This window comes from Colossoma macropomum, unplaced genomic scaffold, assembly GCF_904425465.1.
Source record: "Colossoma macropomum unplaced genomic scaffold, Colossoma_macropomum, whole genome shotgun sequence".
NCBI lineage: Eukaryota > Metazoa > Chordata > Actinopteri > Characiformes > Serrasalmidae > Colossoma > Colossoma macropomum.
In genome coordinates this window covers 14,498,310-14,517,879 of record NW_023494793.1, presented here as the reverse complement: position 1 = coordinate 14,517,879, position 19,570 = coordinate 14,498,310, and the positions used below count along the sequence as shown (strand labels likewise).

The following is a 19,570-nucleotide window of genomic DNA, read 5'->3' as shown; positions in this document are numbered from 1 at the left end:
AATACTGAACTATGTAATATTTAGTCGTTGAGGCTTCTGTGTGTTTTCTGATAAATATATTTAATACTTTTCTGCTGAAAAAAATAGTGATTTGTACTTTTTGGCTGTTAGGAAATTATTATTATTATTATTATTATTATTATTATTGTATATTTTTATTTTTACACAGAATTGTAAATGTATATGCCCGTCCCTCATTGTAATGTTACAGAAACCCTAGAGCCACTGTGGAAAAAAAATTCAATTTTATTTTTGCGTTCCCTCACTATAGTTTGCTGCAGAGCCCCGCTGGTGACATCCTGTATAAATAAAAATAATGCATGGCCACGACTTAGTAAGGTGTGGGAATGAGATCCTAATGCGTGGCCATGACTTAGTAAGGCGTGTTAATAAGGCGTGGCCACGCATTATTTTTATTTATACAGGATGTCATCATCAGGGCTCCGTAGGGGAAATCAGTCTATACATGGACTGATTCGACCAAATTCGACCAAATCGTTCGATTCATTTGCTTTAACCGATTTGTTGCAAAGAATCGGTTGGAAAGAATCGATTCATTCACGAGCGAGCCGAGTCGCTGCAGCGCTGCTATTGATGCGGGTCAAATCAAAAAGCGCTCTGAGGGAGTGAAAGCAGCGAAGTCTGCTCGGAGACAAACCCTCAGTCTGAGAAAGCGGATTACTGATAATGTCGAAGTTTCCGTGACGTGACCGTTTAATACAGTGGTAAGATCATTTTGTGATAATAACGTTATATCTTTTTTTCTAGTTAAAACAGAGATGAGAGCAGCCCGGCTGACCGATTCGCTCGGTAGCCAGTGTACATGAATCGTAATGTTGGTTAGCTAGCAGGCTAATTTGAACGAACCGGCTAGCTGCGTTCGTCGCGGGCGTAGTGCTCATTTGTTAGCATGTGATTAGGTTTGCGTATCTGATTTTGAGCATGTAGCTCCAGTGTCACACAGATAACAGAGACAGTGGAAGGATTTGATGGCGGTCTCTGTTCTACTGGAAGTATCATTCGCAGAGCACGCTAGCAGTGAATTGTTGACGTGTTGCTTCCTGAACGCCGTTTAACTGTGTTAGCTAACTAATGACTGCTAACGCTAATCTGCCTCAGTTATCATATGAAAGCTAAACCTAATCATTTACAGTTAAGGACGTGGTACTTGCTGTCGACGCTCGACACAAAATCAGATGCTGAACAGCAGGAGATTCAGCAACCCGCGAGCCTAAATGTAAGGGACGTGTTGAAGCTAACTCTTACTGTTATTACTAATGTTACGACTGAATAACAGAGTTAATATCTCACTTTTCTTAAATAATACTGTTTTCTGTAATACATTCTTTCGTAAAATGTACAATAGAGTCCCTACAGTGGAGCCTCTGTCCTCTTACTCATGGTGCCATTGTAAAGAACCACTCGGGTTCTTTATACTGGATTTGGTTTCTGTGTTCATTCAGAGACTGAAGCAGAAAACATATTACTGTGAGTAGCTAAGTGAGTAGAAGATGAACTGATCTCCAAAAGGTATTAGGTTAAAGTTAAAGAAACGGTATTCTCAACATTTTAAGCAAGATTAGCGTTTTTTTTTTTTTTATGTGCAATTTTGGAGTCAAAAAGGAAAAAGAGCACCATGCAAAAGTTTGGGCACACCAAGAGATTTGAGCTCTCACATGACTTTTGCCAAGGTCTTTGCTTGTTAGAGCTGTGGCTTCTTCATGGCCTTCATTGTTAGGAAAGGCCAAGTGGTGCAAATTTTAAAGTTTTATAAATACTCTGATTCGTCAAACCTTGTCCTAGCAATCAGCAGCCATGGGCTAAGCAGCTGCCTAGCACTCTGAATATGAAAATAATTGATATCTGCAAGGTTAGTAAAAGAAGACTATAAGAAGACAGCAAAGCGGACTCAGGTAGCCTTACCTCAGTTTATAATGTAATTAAGAGATGGCAGTTAATAGGAGGTCAAGTTGAGGTCTGTGAGACCAAGAAAACTTTCAGAGAGGACTGCTTGTAGGATTGCTAGAAAGACAAATCAAACCTGCTGTTTGAATGCAAAAAAAATAGAAAAAAGCTTTAGTAGATCCTGGAGTGGCGGTGCACTGTTCTACGGTGCTTTCCTGCATCCTCACCGCAAAATCCAGTGTCAAAAGTTTTCAAAGGAGCACCTAAACAAGCCTGATGCATTGGGGAAAAAAGTCCTGTGGTCTGATGAAGTTAAAATAGAGCTTTGTGCCGCAATGAGCAAAGGCATGTTTGGAGGAAAAAGGGTGCAGAATTGAATGAAAATAGCACTTCTTCAACTCCAAAGCACAGGGCTGGATCGGTCATGCTTTGGGTTTGCGTTGCAGCCAGTGACACAGGGAACATTTCACTGGTAGAAGGAAGAATGGATTTGTGAGGTCCTTGCCTTGTGTTACTAAGTACGGTCCTAACAGGGTGCCCAAACTTTTGCTTCGGGCCCCTTTTCCTTTGTTGTTATTTTGAAATTGTAAAAGATGGACAAAAAAGTAACCTTGCTTAAAACATTAAAGCAATTTGTCATCTTTAACTTTGTGCCTTTTGGAAATCAGATCATCTTTTACTCGCTTAGCTATTCACAGCAACTGACCAGGGGTGCCCAAACCTTTGCGAGGAAACAGATCATGTTTTTACTTAGTTACAGTGTAGTTGTTAACATTGAATTCTTTTTTTGTGTTACAGTAGTGACAGTTCCTGGACTATTTCGGGATTGGTCACAGATCCACATGACTCCCGAGGTCTATTTCAGACCAAAAAGATCCTTAAAAGAGAAGAACCAGCCCTACAGACTCCACTTCTTATATTGATAGAAGCTGGATTTGCTAACAAGTTCTGCTGCAGTTCTGTGAGTTACTCATTACAGATTTATTTACCTGCTTTTGTACTTTATTGTTTTATTTTTTATTTTTTTCATTTCACGCTAACTTGGGGTATTATTTCACCAAAGTAACAACAGTTTTATTTGAGTATAAGTTTAGGACACTCTGCCCAACTCTGCCTGCACTGAATATCTCAGGATATACTGAATTTAGAATCATTTATCTTGCACATTTTCAGATTCAAATTTCTGAGCTTGACGTCTAGTTTAAAATAATAATGTAAACAATAATTAAATACCTCAATTTGTTTTACTACACAGCAGCTACCTCAGTTTGTCACTTACAGTAAGCAAACCTCCCAGAAACCAGTTGATAAAGTTAGCACTTCTTTATTAGCAAAATAAGATAATCACCTGTCGGTCTATAACTTTTAAAACAAGTCTGTGTCTTTTGTTCCAGCGTCATCTTAAACCTGTTTTTTTGTGCTGAATTTTGTTGATTTTCCTGCATTGAAAGGACTTTACAAATGGTACATTTCAGTCTGTTTCAGGAAATTCTTACACCATCCCTTCTGCTTTGCATTTAGAAGTGAGTACTGTAGTGCTGAGCAATGTACCAGTATAATGTACAATATTGCAATTCTGACACTCAGGTTTGATCTTTTTGGTGGTATATTTGTCACATGATGTGCATTATTTCCATTATAATGCCATTAAAATAGTGTCGTCTTTTGTTGCCACAAACATTGTTTAGTTGTAATTCTGTTCTGTGTACTTTACTCGTGGTATAAAGGGGCCTGTTTTATGAGGTGGGATTTCTTTCTTAGCCAGCTTAGTTCGACCTAACTGGGTTTCCTATCTCATGACAAAGGATCACTTTTTACCAGGATACATCGTCATGGCAACTTGCGCTGCATGCCTAACCTGCTCCAACGCAAATTAAGACCAGGATTTCAGATCATAAACAGCTCTTAGGACACTCTCTCATATAGGTGACCCTCCAGTCCTTCAGTCATCAGTTATTAAGTTGTTTGACAGAACTTATGCACCTAACATACTAAAAGAACTTTGATGTTTGGGCCAAACAGAGTCATGTTTCAAAAGGTAGCTTTTCAGCAGAGGAACAAGAAATGATGCATAAATATGAAAATATAACAGCGTGACAGCGGCAAAAGTGTTTCCTTTGTTTTTTACTGTATAATCGATTTGCTTTGCTCAGATGTTTGGATGTTTGTCACAAACATCACTCTTCCCTGTGCTTTTATGTGCATTTTGTGAAGCTGAATCCTGGACCCTGACTTACCTAAACATGCCTTTAGGCTGTGCCAGTTAACTACAATGTATATTGTTTGCTGTGTGCCTCAGATTGATTTGAAAGAACAGTTCAAAATAGAAGAAAATTAAATAAACAATAGATCTCGATTTTTATGCTTTTTCACTCTGACATTTACAATGTGGTGTAAAGTTACCTGTCATTTTTAAGAGAAGAAAACAGAACAAAACAGTCCCATTAAAGTAAGCTGTATCAGGTTTGTATAACAGTCTTTTAGCATAGATTAACAGCACTTAGGAAGCATGGGTGATGGCAAAAATATAACATTGTGATACTTTGAGAAATTTTCACGATACACGATATGTCAGAATATGTATATTTTTTCAGATATTTGATCAATTGGAACAGTGAAAAAAGAAAAAAAATATATTTTTTATTCAGTATTTGGCATACTGCATTGCATTAAATCCAGTTAAACGGGACCAATTTGCTTTCCTTATAAAGAAACATGCAGTTGGTCAGTGTTTGCAAAGTGCTGACATTATTCCTGATATGTTCAGAGAAGCATATTATATTGTTTTTATATAAATTATTATGATTACAATATGTCATATTGCCCACTCATAATTATGGTTAATTCACAGTATTGGATGGTATTTATTTGGAAATGATTGTGCTATTGAATTTTATCAATGCTGCCCAGCACTACATCTCAGATTAATTCCACCGGTTCTTCAGGACTAAAGAAACCCATATGTTTTATAGTTGGCGAGTTAAAGATAAGGCTGTGTCCCTGAGCTTCCTGTACTAAAGCAGTTCACTAAACACACTGGCCAAAATTAGTGAAAGGCCAGTAAAGTGCTCTTCTTTGATCTCTGAAATCCAAGGTGCTACAGGCTTTTGTAAATGTGCAGCATGCTATCATGATAAAGCTTAAGGCTTTAGCCTTGGACAAATCAAACAGCAGACAAGCCAAGTTATCTTTGCAGTTTGCATTTTCCCGACAGGCTGCGGATCCATTTACTCCCATGCAAATCAGGGAAGCGCCACCTACTCCTTTGAATAAAGCTTGGCACGGGAGTGTCAAGATAACAACAAAGAGTGCTTCAGTTTGGTATTTGTGGTGGTTCTCACCCACCAACAATAGAACCTCAGTGCCACAGACACAAAAGTGCCACAGACGTGACGTTTTCCCCTTTCACCAGGAGGAAGTGTCTTTATCTTGGTTTCTCTAATTTTAGGACCATCTCTGACTGCGTGTTGCTTGGATCTGTGGGATGATGGGGGCTCTGGTGAATGGCCGTCGGGGAGGTCGCTCTCCATCATTGCTCATGGCTGCTCTCATCGCCTGCGTCCTTCTGCTGGGCTTCAACTACTGGGTGTCCAACTCAAGAAATGTGGAGCTACAGGTTTGTGTATATGTGTACATATAATATATTAAGTTTGTATTAGATACATGTAATAGGTGATAAAGATGCTGTTAACCTTTGACTCAGATTCATTTATAGATCCTGTTACTAAAACCAAGAGCCAAAAACGGAAGGAAATTTAAAATAAACCTTACTTTATTTCATCTCATAACTGTAAAAATGGAACTAATTGCTTTGAAATTAATTATATATACTCTGTTTATTAGTTACACCTTTTTAGTACCCACATACCATTTTATAACCGGTGCATTCACATTGGCGGCGACGTGATGCGACAAAGCGGCCGGAGGTCATTCATTTTCAGTGAGAGCTTACAACTTCCAGTGACGGGAGGCAGCACTAGCGTTGGCGACGCAGGGTGGGCGGAGTCAGCGACGCCACAAAGTTGAGCGGAGTTAAACTTTATGCAAATAAGGAGCGAAGTGATGTGACGATTACCAATAGGAATTGAGCATCGAGCAGCGTAGTACACGCTTTATCTCCGCCACTGTGAAACGGTACGCTCCATTTTTGGTTCCTAAATAATTGTTGCTACTACAGGTGGAATAATGGCGGCGGTGCTTTCGCCGCAAATAGACAGTATTCACAAAGACCAAATAGCGTTTTCCTCACAAACTGACTGCACAGACACAGGCATTAAATAAAAATAAGCACACAAGCGATTTCTCACCAGGACTTTTATTTCTAGCAGGAACACCTCTGATTTGTTGTTGGTGTCAGTAAAGCCATGGCAACCAATGGTCCGCTTGAGTTCAGAAACGTCCACAGGCAATGAGTGGCCTGCTATTTGGGCGACAAGAGGTGAAAAGTTGCTGCCGGTGTGAACGCAAGGTAACAGGTACAGTTACCATATAGGTGCAGTCTGTAGGTTTATTGACTGTAGCGCATCTGTTGAAATTCAGAGTTTATCCACTACCCTCAAGCTGTCAAAAGATGACCACAGGACCATCGCTGACCAGATCGTCTTTGAGTGGGGGACCTGCTCCTAATCTAGAATCAGTTTTTGGCTTAGACATCTTGTTGAAAGAAACTAAAACAGGGTTGCTGGTGTCAAATCAACACTCTGTGTTGCTCCAAACTGTATAGACTCTGATCTCTGGGACACAATACATACATTGCATTCCAAAAACTGGAAAGATCTCTAATGCTGTGTTCATATATTTGTGCCTCATATCAGTATGTGACCAATGATGGCAGAAAGCCATGCAAACATTGGCATAGTGACAGCGTTACCAGTGAAAATGGATGGTTATCAGAGGAGAGCTGTAGCAGTGTAGATTGTGTATTTTTAGGGTGGAAAAAGGCAGGAGGTCACTCTAAACTCCTTTATTTTGTGTTGCGTAATACTCGGTTCATCTGGAATCCAATGACCTGACCTTTGGCGTCCATCTCTCTCAAAAATAAAAAAAAAAATCAACATCCGATTTATTTAACCACTGTGGTTGGTGACAAAAGATGGAAAAAATTCTCAAAAACTCTCGACGGTGCGTTTCATTTCCCACCACGGTCTGCAGAACATTGCTGCTAGAATTTTCCTTTGCGGCTCCATTTTAAACAATGGAATAACCAGTTTGCCGTTGTCTGTCTGCTGCCAACATGTAAACACAGCATTACTGAACAGATCTTAAGCCCTTTCCCTACTGAAAATGCATACTTGGTAATGTGCAAACAGTAAGGTGTCGCTTTGAAAAAGAAAAATATTAAAGACTTTACATTAATAAGACCATTGCTGCTGTGAATGTCATAGATACTGTTTAACTACTGCAGTGATAGCCTCTCTGTGTAACGCTAGCTTATTTAATACTCATTTTATAGAGTGATATTCTCAGACTACAGTTAGTGGAACAGCATATGTTGCCAGGTGGGCAAGCACAATAGGGAGACCACCATGGTCACCAAATGATCACAATAGCTATCCATGTCTGACCAAACAGGTTGGTTAAAAGGGAAAAAAACATCTCAAAGGGAGATGGCCACTCGGGCCACAGGCTCTACAGTTTTAGTGGCCAAAATGTGAAATGATGTTTGCCTATTGCTGGATGCCCCTGGAATGTTGACCCCTGATTTCCAGTTTCCAGTCCTGTAGCCCATCTTCTCTCTACAGTTTTGTGTATTTCATTCCTCTCTAACACTGTAACCTCATGTATCAGTAAGGTAGTGTATTTATGTCCCACTGCAGTTGTTCTTGATTCTAATCGGATGTGTCTGTGTTTAGGCCAAGTTGTTGGAGCTGGAAGAGCGTGTGCGGCAGGCAGCCTCCGAGAGGGAGCGGGAGCAGATGGGCAGGAGTGAGGCAGAGAAGCAACTGCGCCAACAAACAGAGCAACTCAACCTCATGGAAAACAATCACCATAAACAGCAGCAGAACGCCCAGAACATGTGGGAACAAGAGAAGGTATCCCCACACATCAGGTTAATGCACAGGGGGCTGCTTAGAGTTAGAGCGCAGTCACAGATACGCTCAAATACCCTAGAGGCCTCATGAGCACACAACACCATATGGTGACACCATAATTAGATATAATGGAAAGATACTCAAAATGAAAGATAGTCAAAATGGATTCCCAATGCCAGATCTAAGCTGAGTCAAAAATAGACATGTCCCAGCATTCTGTAGTGTGGAGTACTGTGATATTAAGCATGCATGGAAACCGTGGACACTTAAAATAGTCACTGAGTGCGTTTACATGCACTCAATAATCCGATAACTGCAGAAAATCAACGCGTTTACATGCACTTGAGTAATCAAATCACGGGAAACTCCAGGTCTACATGAGTCAGACCATACTCGGATTTCTGCTTTGCAACCAGCCAACAGACTCACAGAAGAAGACGTGATGTAAAACTCAAACTTCATACCACAGCTTGTTTTTTTTTTAAATATCCTGCCATTTTACCTGAAAATATGAACTTACATCATCGAGAAGATGAAGAATATTCAAATCCTTTACTTCATGTTTGGTTTCAGCACCACTCCACCAGTGTTTTGCTGCCATCTCGCAACATCCACTGTCTGCTCTCGCGCATGCGCAGACTGAGAAGTCCGATAGAAATCGGAGTAAGAGTTCACATGCCCTGAGAAATCTGATTACTGAGCTAAAATCCAGCTCTCTTTATTGGATTTCTTAATTGGATTTCTAGATCAGAGTATGGTGTTTACATGACCATTTGAATAATCAGATAACTGCAGAAATCCGATTATGATCGGATTAATAAGTGCATGCATACGCGCTCACTGCTAATAGGCTAAAAGGCAAATCCAGTAATATTCAGAATTAGGTTTTAAGTTTAAATATTTAATAAATAATTCACTGTAACACTGGAACATGCGAAGTAATGAAAAAATCCTGAATGTCTGTAAAAGTTTTGTTTGTCCGAAGACTGTATGTAGACTCGAGCCATAAAGTATTGTGGAAAAAAAAAATAGCTTCAAGCTAACTTGTAATGGAAAATCTCATGTGTGGAACTGGCAAAGCATGTACATGATAATCATAAGCTTTATCATATGTTGTAGCAGCTTCATGGCTCTCAGGGTTCTCAACTCCAGTCCTGGCAGCTGATAGTCCTGTATGATAGTGATGCAAAGTCAAATACCTCTGAAAGTGTTGTAGAAGCTCTGAAATGTTCTCTGTCCTTTCTGCCTTCTGTTTGGAGGAAATGATATTATTGTGTTATGGTTATTTATTTAGGCAAACAATGCTTTGCATATCTCTGTGTTGTGTCAGTGCCTAGCATGAATACGATGTAACATTTCCAACAAACATTGCATTGTTACAGGGGAATCTACTGCTCAACATTTCCACCAGTGCCAAAACTGTTCAAGAGATGAAAAGTGAGTGACTATTTCTCTATCTGTCCCAACAAACAAGGTGTCTGCAGGGGGCTGTTGCACCAGCTGTGCCTAAGTTCAAATGTAGGCCGGATATTATGCAAGTAAAGTCTAAGTCAGGTTACTAAATTAAAACCGGTTGTACCACACAAACTAGTTTTAACATTGAGCTTAGTAGTCATAAAATACACTATTAGACCATGGGTACATGGGTACAAGTTCAGGTGTTGCAGTCACACCCTTTGCTAACAGGTGTATAAAGTCAAGCGCATAGACATGGGTTGCACTGACGAGCTCAGTGACTTTAAATGTGGCACCTTTGCCACACGTCAGTTTGTGAAATCTCTGTTCTGCTAGATCAGCTGTAAGTGTTATTATTGTGAAATGGAAACATCTAAGATTAACAACAGCTCAGCCATGAAGCGGTAGACCATGTAAACTCACTGCTGAATGTTGAAGCATGCAGTGTGTAAAAATAGCCTATCCTCTGTCTCATCGCTCACTACAGACTTCCAGACTGCCTCTGGAAGCAATATCTACTTATGAACTGTGTTGGGAGCCTCATGAAATGGATTTTCATGGTCAGTCAGCTGCAAACAAACCTAAGATCACTATGTGCAATGCCAAGCGTTGGCTGGAATTGTGTCAAGCACACCGCCACTTGACTCTGTAGCAGTGGAAACTCTGGAGTGATGAATCATGCCACTGTCCGGCAGTCTGATGGGTGAATGCCAGGAAAACAGTACCTATCAGAATGCAGAATGCCAACAGTAAAGTTTGGTAGAGGAGGTATAATAGGCTGGGGCTGTTTTTTCAGGGTTTGGGCTTGGCTTCATATGTTCCACTGAAGAGTAATGTTAATGATGCATGCAAAGACGTTCTAGACAACTATATGCTTCCAACGTTGTGGCAACAGTTTGGGGAAGACCCGTTCATGTTCCAGCATGATGTGCCCCTGTTCACAACGCAAGGTCCGTAAAGGCGTGGTTTGGCGGGTTTGGTGTGAAGGAACTGCACAGAGCCCTGACCTCAACCCCATTGAAAACTTTAGGGATGAATTGGAACATGGATTGCGAGCCAGACCTTCTCATCCAACATCAGTGCCTGACCTTACAAATGCCCTTTGGACTGAATGGGCACAAATTCCTACAGACACACTCTAATATCTGTTGGAAAGCCTTCTCAGTAGAGTGGAGGCTGTTATAGGTGCAAAGGGGGCCAACTACATATTGATGCCCATGGCTTTGGGATGAGATGTCCAACAAGCTCATATAGGTGTGATGATCAGGTGTCTACATACTTTTGGCCGTATTGTGTATTTACACCTCCCCATCAATAGGAAACATAAATAGCATAAAGAAGACAAAACATGACTAGAAAAGGCTAATTGCTGAAGTTACGTCTTTGCTAAGATAATGCTGTGTGCTGTGGTTTTACTTTCAGCTCCAAACATGTTACCAATATCCACAGCTCCAGTTCAGTGAGGCCACAGTTATATCCATAGCTCAATGGGCAAAATCGGCAGATGCCAAAACGTCTAGACTAATGCTGCCATTGTGTTGGTTTAACAGAAAACGTTGTTTTTTATAAGACATCATTCAGTACACTTTGTACACATCATGTTCTGTACTGGATCATTTTTTCCATAGAGCGCAGAAAAAGCTATGCACCATTAGTAGAAGTATATTTGAAAGTAACTAAGATTTAAACACAAACTTTTGCAAAATTGGTTCAACCATCAAACAAGAATATTGCCCTCTAAAACCTGCCCCCACTTTTTTCTAGCCCATGCTCATTTCAGAACAAACGACAACACAAGCAAAATTAGTTAGCTAGCGAAACGCTATCATTAGTCAACAAAACTGTTTTTCACATGTGCTTATTTTGAGTTTTCTGGGGAACTTTGTTAGCCATGCTAACCTTTCTTACATCTATGGGCTATTAGTCTTAATTGTTAGATTAGAATGTACATGTACATTTTGGTCATCTGACACTGAATAATAACTCGATGCAGGGGTGTGATTTAAATTAACATCACCTTCTGTTGAGAGCATTTACAGACACACACCAATATACAGTCATAGGCTTTTGATTTTTTTTTATTTTTATTTTTAAGTTGGAAAAAGTCATCTACAGGGAACAAACCTTTTTTAAATGCAAATTTTAGTGCACAATTTCTGTTTATTTGTTGATTTTTAACATATTGGAAAAGATTAAACATAAAGTGTGAAACTTTAACTTTTACTCATGTTAAATTCAACAAATAAACAGTAATTGTATATTAAAATGAGCTGCAGAAGTGTGCTCTCTAAAGGATGTGTTGATTTAGTTTCACTATATTAAAATAAAATGCAAGTTATTTCACCAGAGGTGCCCAAACTTTTGCTTACATCTGTAGGTGTGATTTATTTTGAGGAGAGTTTTTACATATTTGGTATATCACTACTGTAAATTAGTCTTAAATTACATTTGAAGTGGCATTTAAAAAGTCTTAAAAAGTGTTATATTTAACTTCTCCTATTTTCTGTAATTCATTTTCTTGCTCTAGACCAGATGAAGACTCTCCTGGAAGACCTCAGTAAGGTGCAGAAGGAGGTGCAGTCGTGTAAGAGTAACATGAACACACTGAATAAGAAACTCACCTACGACATGTAAGTCTGATAAAATGACTGAAATTAATATGAAGCTGATAAAATTCAATATCACAATATATTTCACATATGTCACCGTGTCAGGTGTACATTACTATTTATTTCATATTGAACTGTTCTTTCACAGTGTTGAGTATCTGGCAGTTACATTACGATTAACTTTTGTCAGTTTGGTACATTTAAGTGTTTGTTGTCTTTCAATACTAGTAAAATTAAAAATCAGTATTATTGTGTAACACCAGTATCGGTAAACTGATATGTCGAATGAATTTTGCTCATTGTTTACTTTGTTACAACTAAGCCATACAGTGTGATAAACTAACCCCACTGTATAGAGGTTGTACCTAATGCAACTGTTTGGGCACCTGTGGTCAAATTACATGTTTTATTGTTTTTCTCAATGAGAATAAGTTAACACATCCTCTACAGAGAACGAACTTCTGCACTATTTCATGGCCTTTTTTTAAATGTATTTGCTGAATTTAAACATAAAACATGAAATGTGGCCTGTGTAAAAGTTCCAATTTATATTTTAGATTTTATTTTCCTCCCAATATGTTAAACTATAATTATAAAACTATGAAGCAAAAAAATAGAAATTGTGCTCTACAATTTGCAGAAAAATGGCATATTCAAGTTTGTTCCATGTAAAGGATGTGTGAACTTAAATAAGGGGTGTTCAGGCTTTTGCGAGCAGTTGTAAATGTGAATTCTGTAACATCTACACAGCTCAGTTATCAAAAAACACTGTCATGGTTCAAAAACAGGATGAATTGTGAGAAATATCTGGACAATGGCTTTCAAAAGTGACCAGCTGAACCAGTTTAACTACATAAATGTGACATTTTACCCCAAGATTTTGCCCTCCACTATTTCAGCATGAGTTTTGTTTGTGTGTGTTTGTGTGTGTGTGTGTAGGACTCAGTGTAATGCCCAGATCTTGGCCGAAAAGGAAGAATGCAGTGAAAAGATAGCAGCAGCCAAACAAGAGGTGCAGAGGAAGTATGAGAAGCAAATTTCAGCAGGAGCTGTTCAGGTAAACCAGCAGCAGCTCCTACAGGAGCTTTCTCACAGATTAACGAACTATTTCCTCCAATCATGGATTAACACTGCTAAAGACTAAGGAATCCCCTGTTATCAGTCAGTGGTTGGTTAATTAACTGGCAAACCTAAAATCATGGACTGACTCAAGTTAACAAACATATCATCTCCAGAAAACCCAGAGTTGTAGGGCTACCAGAACAAGCTGTGCTCTTGCACCTTCATATGTGCAATTTAAGTGCATTCCTTAAGTTGAATGAAAAACTTGCTTATTCAAATATCAAAAAAGTAACAAAATGATTAAACATTTGTGTCTTAGCTGGTTATCGGTTAATCATTAACAGCCCGGCTAAAGATGGTAAAGCTCAGTTCTTAGTCTTTGCATGTTTCCATGAAAATGAATGTCCAACACTGTCTCTCCTTCTCTCTCGCCTGCAGGGTGCTGTTATCTCCACTCAGAAGGCCATTGTCTCCAGGCCTGCATCTGAAGTTCCAGCTGGGAATGACTCGGATAAAAGTGCCAGCGAACGCATAAACATAGAACCAGCTCCGGAACTGAAGCCCAAAACTGATAAGCACCTCAAAACTGAGATATTCACAGGCAAAGGTATAAATCAGTAGCTCTTTATTAAGTAGACTGATTTCTTTCTGAGATATTGGTGTGAAAACTGAATTTCAATTAAGTGTTGGGTCTGTTGCTGTCAGCCGGGCACTAACAGGTCATAAGCTGAATTTTTTCCAAGACCAGACTGGAAACAGTCATGAAGTCAAATTGTAGACCATCTAGGCTTTGGTAACCTCTGTAAACAAGCTCATTGCTTGAGTGTGAGAATGATATACCATATAAAAAATATCTAAATAACATCTGTTTATCTAATGGATTAACAAATGTGTTGCATGCAGTTCTGTTTTTAAATTGCTTTGTGTAACGGACAGGTTGCAGGCAACTAGAAATGTTGCATGCAAGTTTCTCAGTGCCAGCCTAACACTCAATTATGCCTGAGCTTCTGATGATGGTATCTCACTCCTGTTGAAAATTTGCCACTGCAGCAGCCCTGCCCTTAAATACTTTAAAGAAACACAATTTATTTATAAAGTGTTTGTTGACTTGTGGAGTCATTATAGAAGTTATTGAGGATAAACTACATGGGGTCCTGCCCTTTTGAAGAGAAGGTTAGATTTATTTCAAGACGTCTTAATACAGAGTTGTTTACAGGTCACCGCTTTGGTTCAGTTCCTTCTCCCATAGAGAGCAGAAGAATAATTGTACCATCACCCTCAACTGGCCCAAACCACCAACATTCTAGGATGATCTAAAAGGATCAGGCCCTTAGAGACAGAATGACTTTTCTAATAGACAGAAAAACATTTAGAAGTTTTACCACAATCCATGTTCCTGAATTTTTTTTTAGATTGATTTATTGATTAATTTTATACATGCTGCAAGTTTTACATATTGTTCTTTAAGAAATTGGTATGTTAAAGAATTTTGATCTTAATTCAAAGCAAAGCAAAAAAATAATATTTAATAAAGAATCGTGCAGCAGAGCTTAGTCAAGCTGCAAATGATGCGAAAAAAGTAGTTGCATTAATTCATTGAAAATCACTGAACTGAGAAAGAGCTGTCAGATGTCTGCAGATGTTCTCATACATTATAAAACGTGGTGAAGCCAAAGTGGATAGTTGTTTATTTATGGCCAGAAATGCCTTCCCTGCTTTTGGTGGTGATGGCAAAACATAGCTTTCTGAAGCAGTGCAAATGTTGATGTTGCAGCAGGGTTTTATGCTATTTGATCCAAATATTTTCATGTACAAACTAATAAATTAAGATATAAGTGATCAGTATTGGCTTGAAACCAATGAAACCCATGTTGAGGTTTGCTTGTTTTGAAAGCAGCCACATTATCGTGAGCTTTTTTTTTTAAACTAAACATTGACATTGCTTCAGGCTGTTTTCACTATCCAAACATTTCTCCTCTGCTGGCTTAGCTCTTTAGCCTCTTTTTTTTCTCACAGCATCAAACGGCCATTAACCACACAGCACACCATGGCTATATTTTATCTGTCAGGGTGCTTTAATAACTAACAGTGTACAAACATTGGCTTTACCAGTGTTGCTGTCAACAAGTGAGACATCAGTCGAATATTAGAATTTTTTTCCCACGTTTTTTTTTCCGTCTCCACATTTAGCCATATCCATTAACTTTTGCGGATTCTCGAATATCAGAATTAGTCAGAATGCACAGTAAGAAAGTCTAGAATAGTGCGCTCCTCATCAAACTATACTCAGTGACTTTATTTCACATCTCAGTGACTGAATTAGGCAGAAATTTTTAAAAAAACAAGAGGGACTATGGGTGCTAAGTAAAAGCGATGCAGTGGTTTTATTTCGCACCATCATTTTTATTCTTAATCCTTGATGTAGCTTCTAACTGAGTTTTTAGCTACACATTAGCTATGTAGGCTCATAAAAATGCTACATTGCTAATGTTTTTCTGAAAGCAAATACTCAAGGCTTCCAACCTCTTTTAGGTCAGGTTTCTGTAGAAACTCTGTTCTAACCACTTCTGTCATGTTAGATAAAACCAACAGCTTATAGGCTAAAAACAATATCAGTTAATGATAAACCTTTTTTCTGCCAGTTGAAGGTGAGATGGAGTTTGTGCTTATTGTGAGAATATTGCGTGCACCACTGTCAGTGTCAGAGATTCTGCATACATGTGACCATCCCTGGCTGAAATACGTGTTATATCTCTTTCCCTTACTGTCTTGCTTTTAAGCTGAAGTGACTGCAGAGGGTTCAGACAAGCCTAAGTTGCCATCCACCTCCAAACCCTCCAAACCATCCAATCAGAACAAGACTCTGAACAGCCTTGCCAATGATGAGGCCCTGGAAGGAGTGATGGACATCAAAGGAGGAGACCTAAAGGCTGCAGGTAGAAACAGCCCAACTGTGTTGCCCCCCTTTTCAACTGAAATGCAAACTCCCACATGAACACTTCTCACACTCCTTTTCTCTGTGCAGATGCTCTGCTGGACGCTGCGGTGAACAGAGAGGGGAAGGAAGATGATGCTATAGAATACGACAATGAAGGCGAGATTGAGAAACGTCTGTCCAAACTCAAAGGTGCAGATCTTTTCACAAAACAAACTTAATTGGAATCAAAACATCAAGGTGGTGTCCAAACTTCTCAAAGAGGATCAGATTGGACAATATCAAAATAAACTGTTTCCCACAAATTTGAATGTAATTGCTGTTTCTTATTGTCAGTGTTTTAGCTGTAGTCATGACTAAATGTCTTCCAGTAAATTAATTTGCAGGTCCAGTCAGAGGGAAAAAAAGGCTTTTGCACTTTAGCCAAGTTTGTTAACACAGTGTGGTACAACACCCTGTAAATTTGTGGTACTGCTGCCACCATCAGGTGAAAGGAAAAATTGCAGTAAATTTCCTAGCAGCCCACTTGTAAGTTATGAGAATTCCAAGAGAGAAGCCACAAGTCGCATTCGGGCTGGGGCAGCACTGTGGACAGCCCAGTTGTACTCAGACAGGATTAGTTTTACATGGGGAGGGGGGCTGATGTTTATGACTGAGTCACATTTGATAAAACATCTGCATTATTGCAAAATTACAACTGATATCAAAGTAAAGTGACAAATCAGTCAAATTGACAGTTTTCCTCTTATCCCAGATGTGGTTGATCAGCATAGACATGTTTGTTGTCTCAAGTTTGCTTCTTTAGTTTTGTGGTGGAGCTGCAAAATAAATATGGCTAACAAGTGATGGCACTGCATTCTTAAATCATCACACGTTTTCTCAAACAGCATCGACAGCTATGATTTAACTGGTGGCTATAAGTTTACTTCATTACTTAGCTACACTAGCCCTGCACCTTCAAGCGCAAATCTAAAGAAGCAGATTTCAACTATGTTTGGGGTAAGGGTAAAATTTAGTGTAATTTTAATGATAATTTAGTGTATTAATATTTTAGTATTATAATGTAGCATATAATTTAGTGTCAATTCTGATTTTTCACCACAATACTGTTTTAAGACTGGTTGTGAAACAAAACGGAAAACTCATCCTGAGTCTGCCGTTGTGTGCTGTCTAATGAAGGAATAGTTTGGCAAAAAATCAAATTTACACAATTTTACACTTTCTACCCATATGTTGTTGTTGTTCAGCCAAGACATGCTTGGTGTCCAAAATTTGCTTCTTTAGTTTAGCAATGGAGCTACGGGACTAATGTTGCTTCTTTAAACCCGCTTAAATCATAGCGAGATCTTCATTAAGTTTATATGAAGAGTGGTTTAAGACACAGTATAATTTACTGTGAACTATGAAAACAACAAAACTTTGGGGGCGTTTTACACAATAGGTGTTGTTTCGATTCCCCTGCAGATTTGATTTCCCTCACAACAGGAAGGGCCTGGGTTTGATTCCCCAGCCAGGTGACCAGGATCCTTTCTATGTGGAGCATGTTCTCCCCGTGTCTGCATGGGTTTCCTCCCACAGTCCAAAGACATGCAGTCAGGCTAATTAGATATGCTAAACTGCCCCTAAGTGGGAGTGTGGTGTGAATGTATATGTCTGTCTGTTTGCACTGCAATGGACTGGCGACCTGTCCAGGGTGTTTCCTGCTTTTTCGCCCAGTGACCGCTGGGATAAGCTCCAGCTTCCCCCTGCGACCCAGAAGGATAAGCGGCTTAGAAAGTGTGTGTGTGTGTGTGTGTGTGTGTGTGTGTGTGTGTGTGTGTGTGTGTGTTTTCTATTTATAAACGCATATCTTCAGTTTGAAATTTTCAAATAAATGCTGCTTTCTTGTTTTTATGAGATGAGCACATGAACACTACCAACAAAGTCATGATTACTAGTGGGAAACACTGAGTGTGTTTACATGCACTTATGTAATAATAACTGCAGAAAATCAGATTTTGTCAGTAATCTGATCAACGCATTTATATGCACTTGGGTAATCCGATAATGGGAAACTCCAGGTCTACATGAGTCAGGCAGTAATCGGATTTCTGCTTTGCAAGTCATACTTACAATCGCCAAAGTCATAAGTAGGAACTTCCGAGGAGGAAGTGAAGGCAGCGTTACGGTTGTTTTGAAAAAGAAACAATAAAAATCATGCATAATCTGTCATTAACCGCACTGACAAGTTGGCACGACCTTAAGAACTTGATGTAGGCTGGGAAACTTTGAGGGACGCATTTATGGAAGTGATTTGGGTGACTATTGACTTCTAATGTTGGTTAGCACTATTAGCCTTGCATATAAAGTACAGAAGCAAAATTTGGACACAACACATCTTGGTGGAAAATTATGTAGATTTTTGTCAAATCATCCCTTCAGTGTGTTGATTGTGATGGTGTTGTCGGCTGTTGTGTTTGTGTAGATGATAAAACAGCTGCGCAGGAGTTTGAGGAGGAGCTGGCGGACTACAACGGTGACGACGAGAACGAGCCTGAGTTCGAAGCAGACAAACAAGCAGAGCTTGCTGAAGTATAATAGTCTTACACGTCTGACAGAGGTTACACTCCCTTCAGCGCAAACCTCACTGCTCCTGCTGGGCCGGTCAGTGAGCGGCAGCTCCATCCAGTAATGAAACCCACAGTAACTTTTGCCCAGCTGCACATGACGAAGGGTTTGCAGCACACAAACATATCACCAAACTGAACATGGTTTCATGTTTTACAGTCTGTAGATAGCTTACATTGAAAGCAGGCTTTGTATGTACAGCCTTTTGATCATTCCAGAGACCAGGCTAAACTGAATGTATGTACAAGCTATACATTTATGCCTTTAAATCGCTTACTTGAAATATTGATCCACTGTGCTACATTTCATTGGTCTGAAATCAGCAAAATATTATAACAGTGCAACATTTCAGTTCATAGCTCAGTTGTTAGAAATGCTGTTATTTTGTACAACATTTGAAAATGTCTGTAGGTGGGTTCAGGGTTTTATATGGTTTTAAAAGCTATTAATCTGATCTTCTTTCTTAAACCTTTCTGCATTTACCATAGCTTAGTACATCAGTCATGCTGAAGGACTGTTCAAATATGAATCAGATCTTCCAGTAGAAGGTTACTGTAACTCAGAATGAAGTTTTCAGTTAATAAAAAACGTTTTGGAATGTTACGTATGTTAGCAAGACGTTTTATCTGCTTTGATTTGAAGACGGAAAACTGGAACTTTTTTCTAAGATGTTTTAGTTTGTGATTTTTCTAATGATGCTTATTTAAATTTTAGCTGCATTCTCTCTTTTGCAATGTATATTTTGCGATTGCGCATTTTCAAGCGGTTTAGTTTCTAAAATGTTTTTGATATGTGATTGATTAATGTCAATAAAGTCTAACAAAACAGACCGTCTTCAGTTTCATGGCCTGTAATCTCAATCTTCAAAAAAGAAAGTCTTACAGTGGCCGTCAGGTTTTCACTTGTTTGATGACAAGGATTTGATGACCCTCTCTTGCATAATATGTGGAAAAATGTAAATTTTT

General features: G+C 39.1%; 1 protein-coding gene across 1 annotated transcript; it reads left to right on the top strand.

Moving 5' to 3' along the window:
• Positions 1-569: 569 nt before the first annotated feature.
• Positions 570-19,434, top strand: golm1 (golgi membrane protein 1). The gene is made up of 11 exons (XM_036578587.1): positions 570-725; positions 2,704-2,866; positions 5,354-5,521; positions 7,758-7,937; positions 9,320-9,374; positions 11,920-12,022; positions 12,941-13,058; positions 13,502-13,670; positions 15,844-15,999; positions 16,089-16,190; positions 18,463-19,434. Exons 3-11 carry the CDS (start codon positions 5,390-5,392, stop codon positions 18,573-18,575), a joined length of 1,128 nt encoding a protein of 375 aa, XP_036434480.1. The 5' UTR covers positions 570-725; positions 2,704-2,866; positions 5,354-5,389; the 3' UTR covers positions 18,576-19,434.
• The last annotated feature ends 136 nt before the right edge of the window (positions 19,435-19,570 follow it).

Bases quoted from the DNA above. Each gene is read 5' to 3' on its own strand.
- golm1 (XM_036578587.1), top strand. From the start codon at position 5,390: ATGATGGGGGCTCTGGTGAATGGCCGTCGGGGAGGTCGCTCTCCATCA. The intron at 7,938-9,319 runs GTATCCCCACAC...GCATTGTTACAG, and splicing joins ACATGTGGGAACAAGAGAAG to GGGAATCTACTGCTCAACAT. The intron at 16,000-16,088 runs GTAGAAACAGCC...TTCTCTGTGCAG, and splicing joins AGGAGACCTAAAGGCTGCAG to ATGCTCTGCTGGACGCTGCG.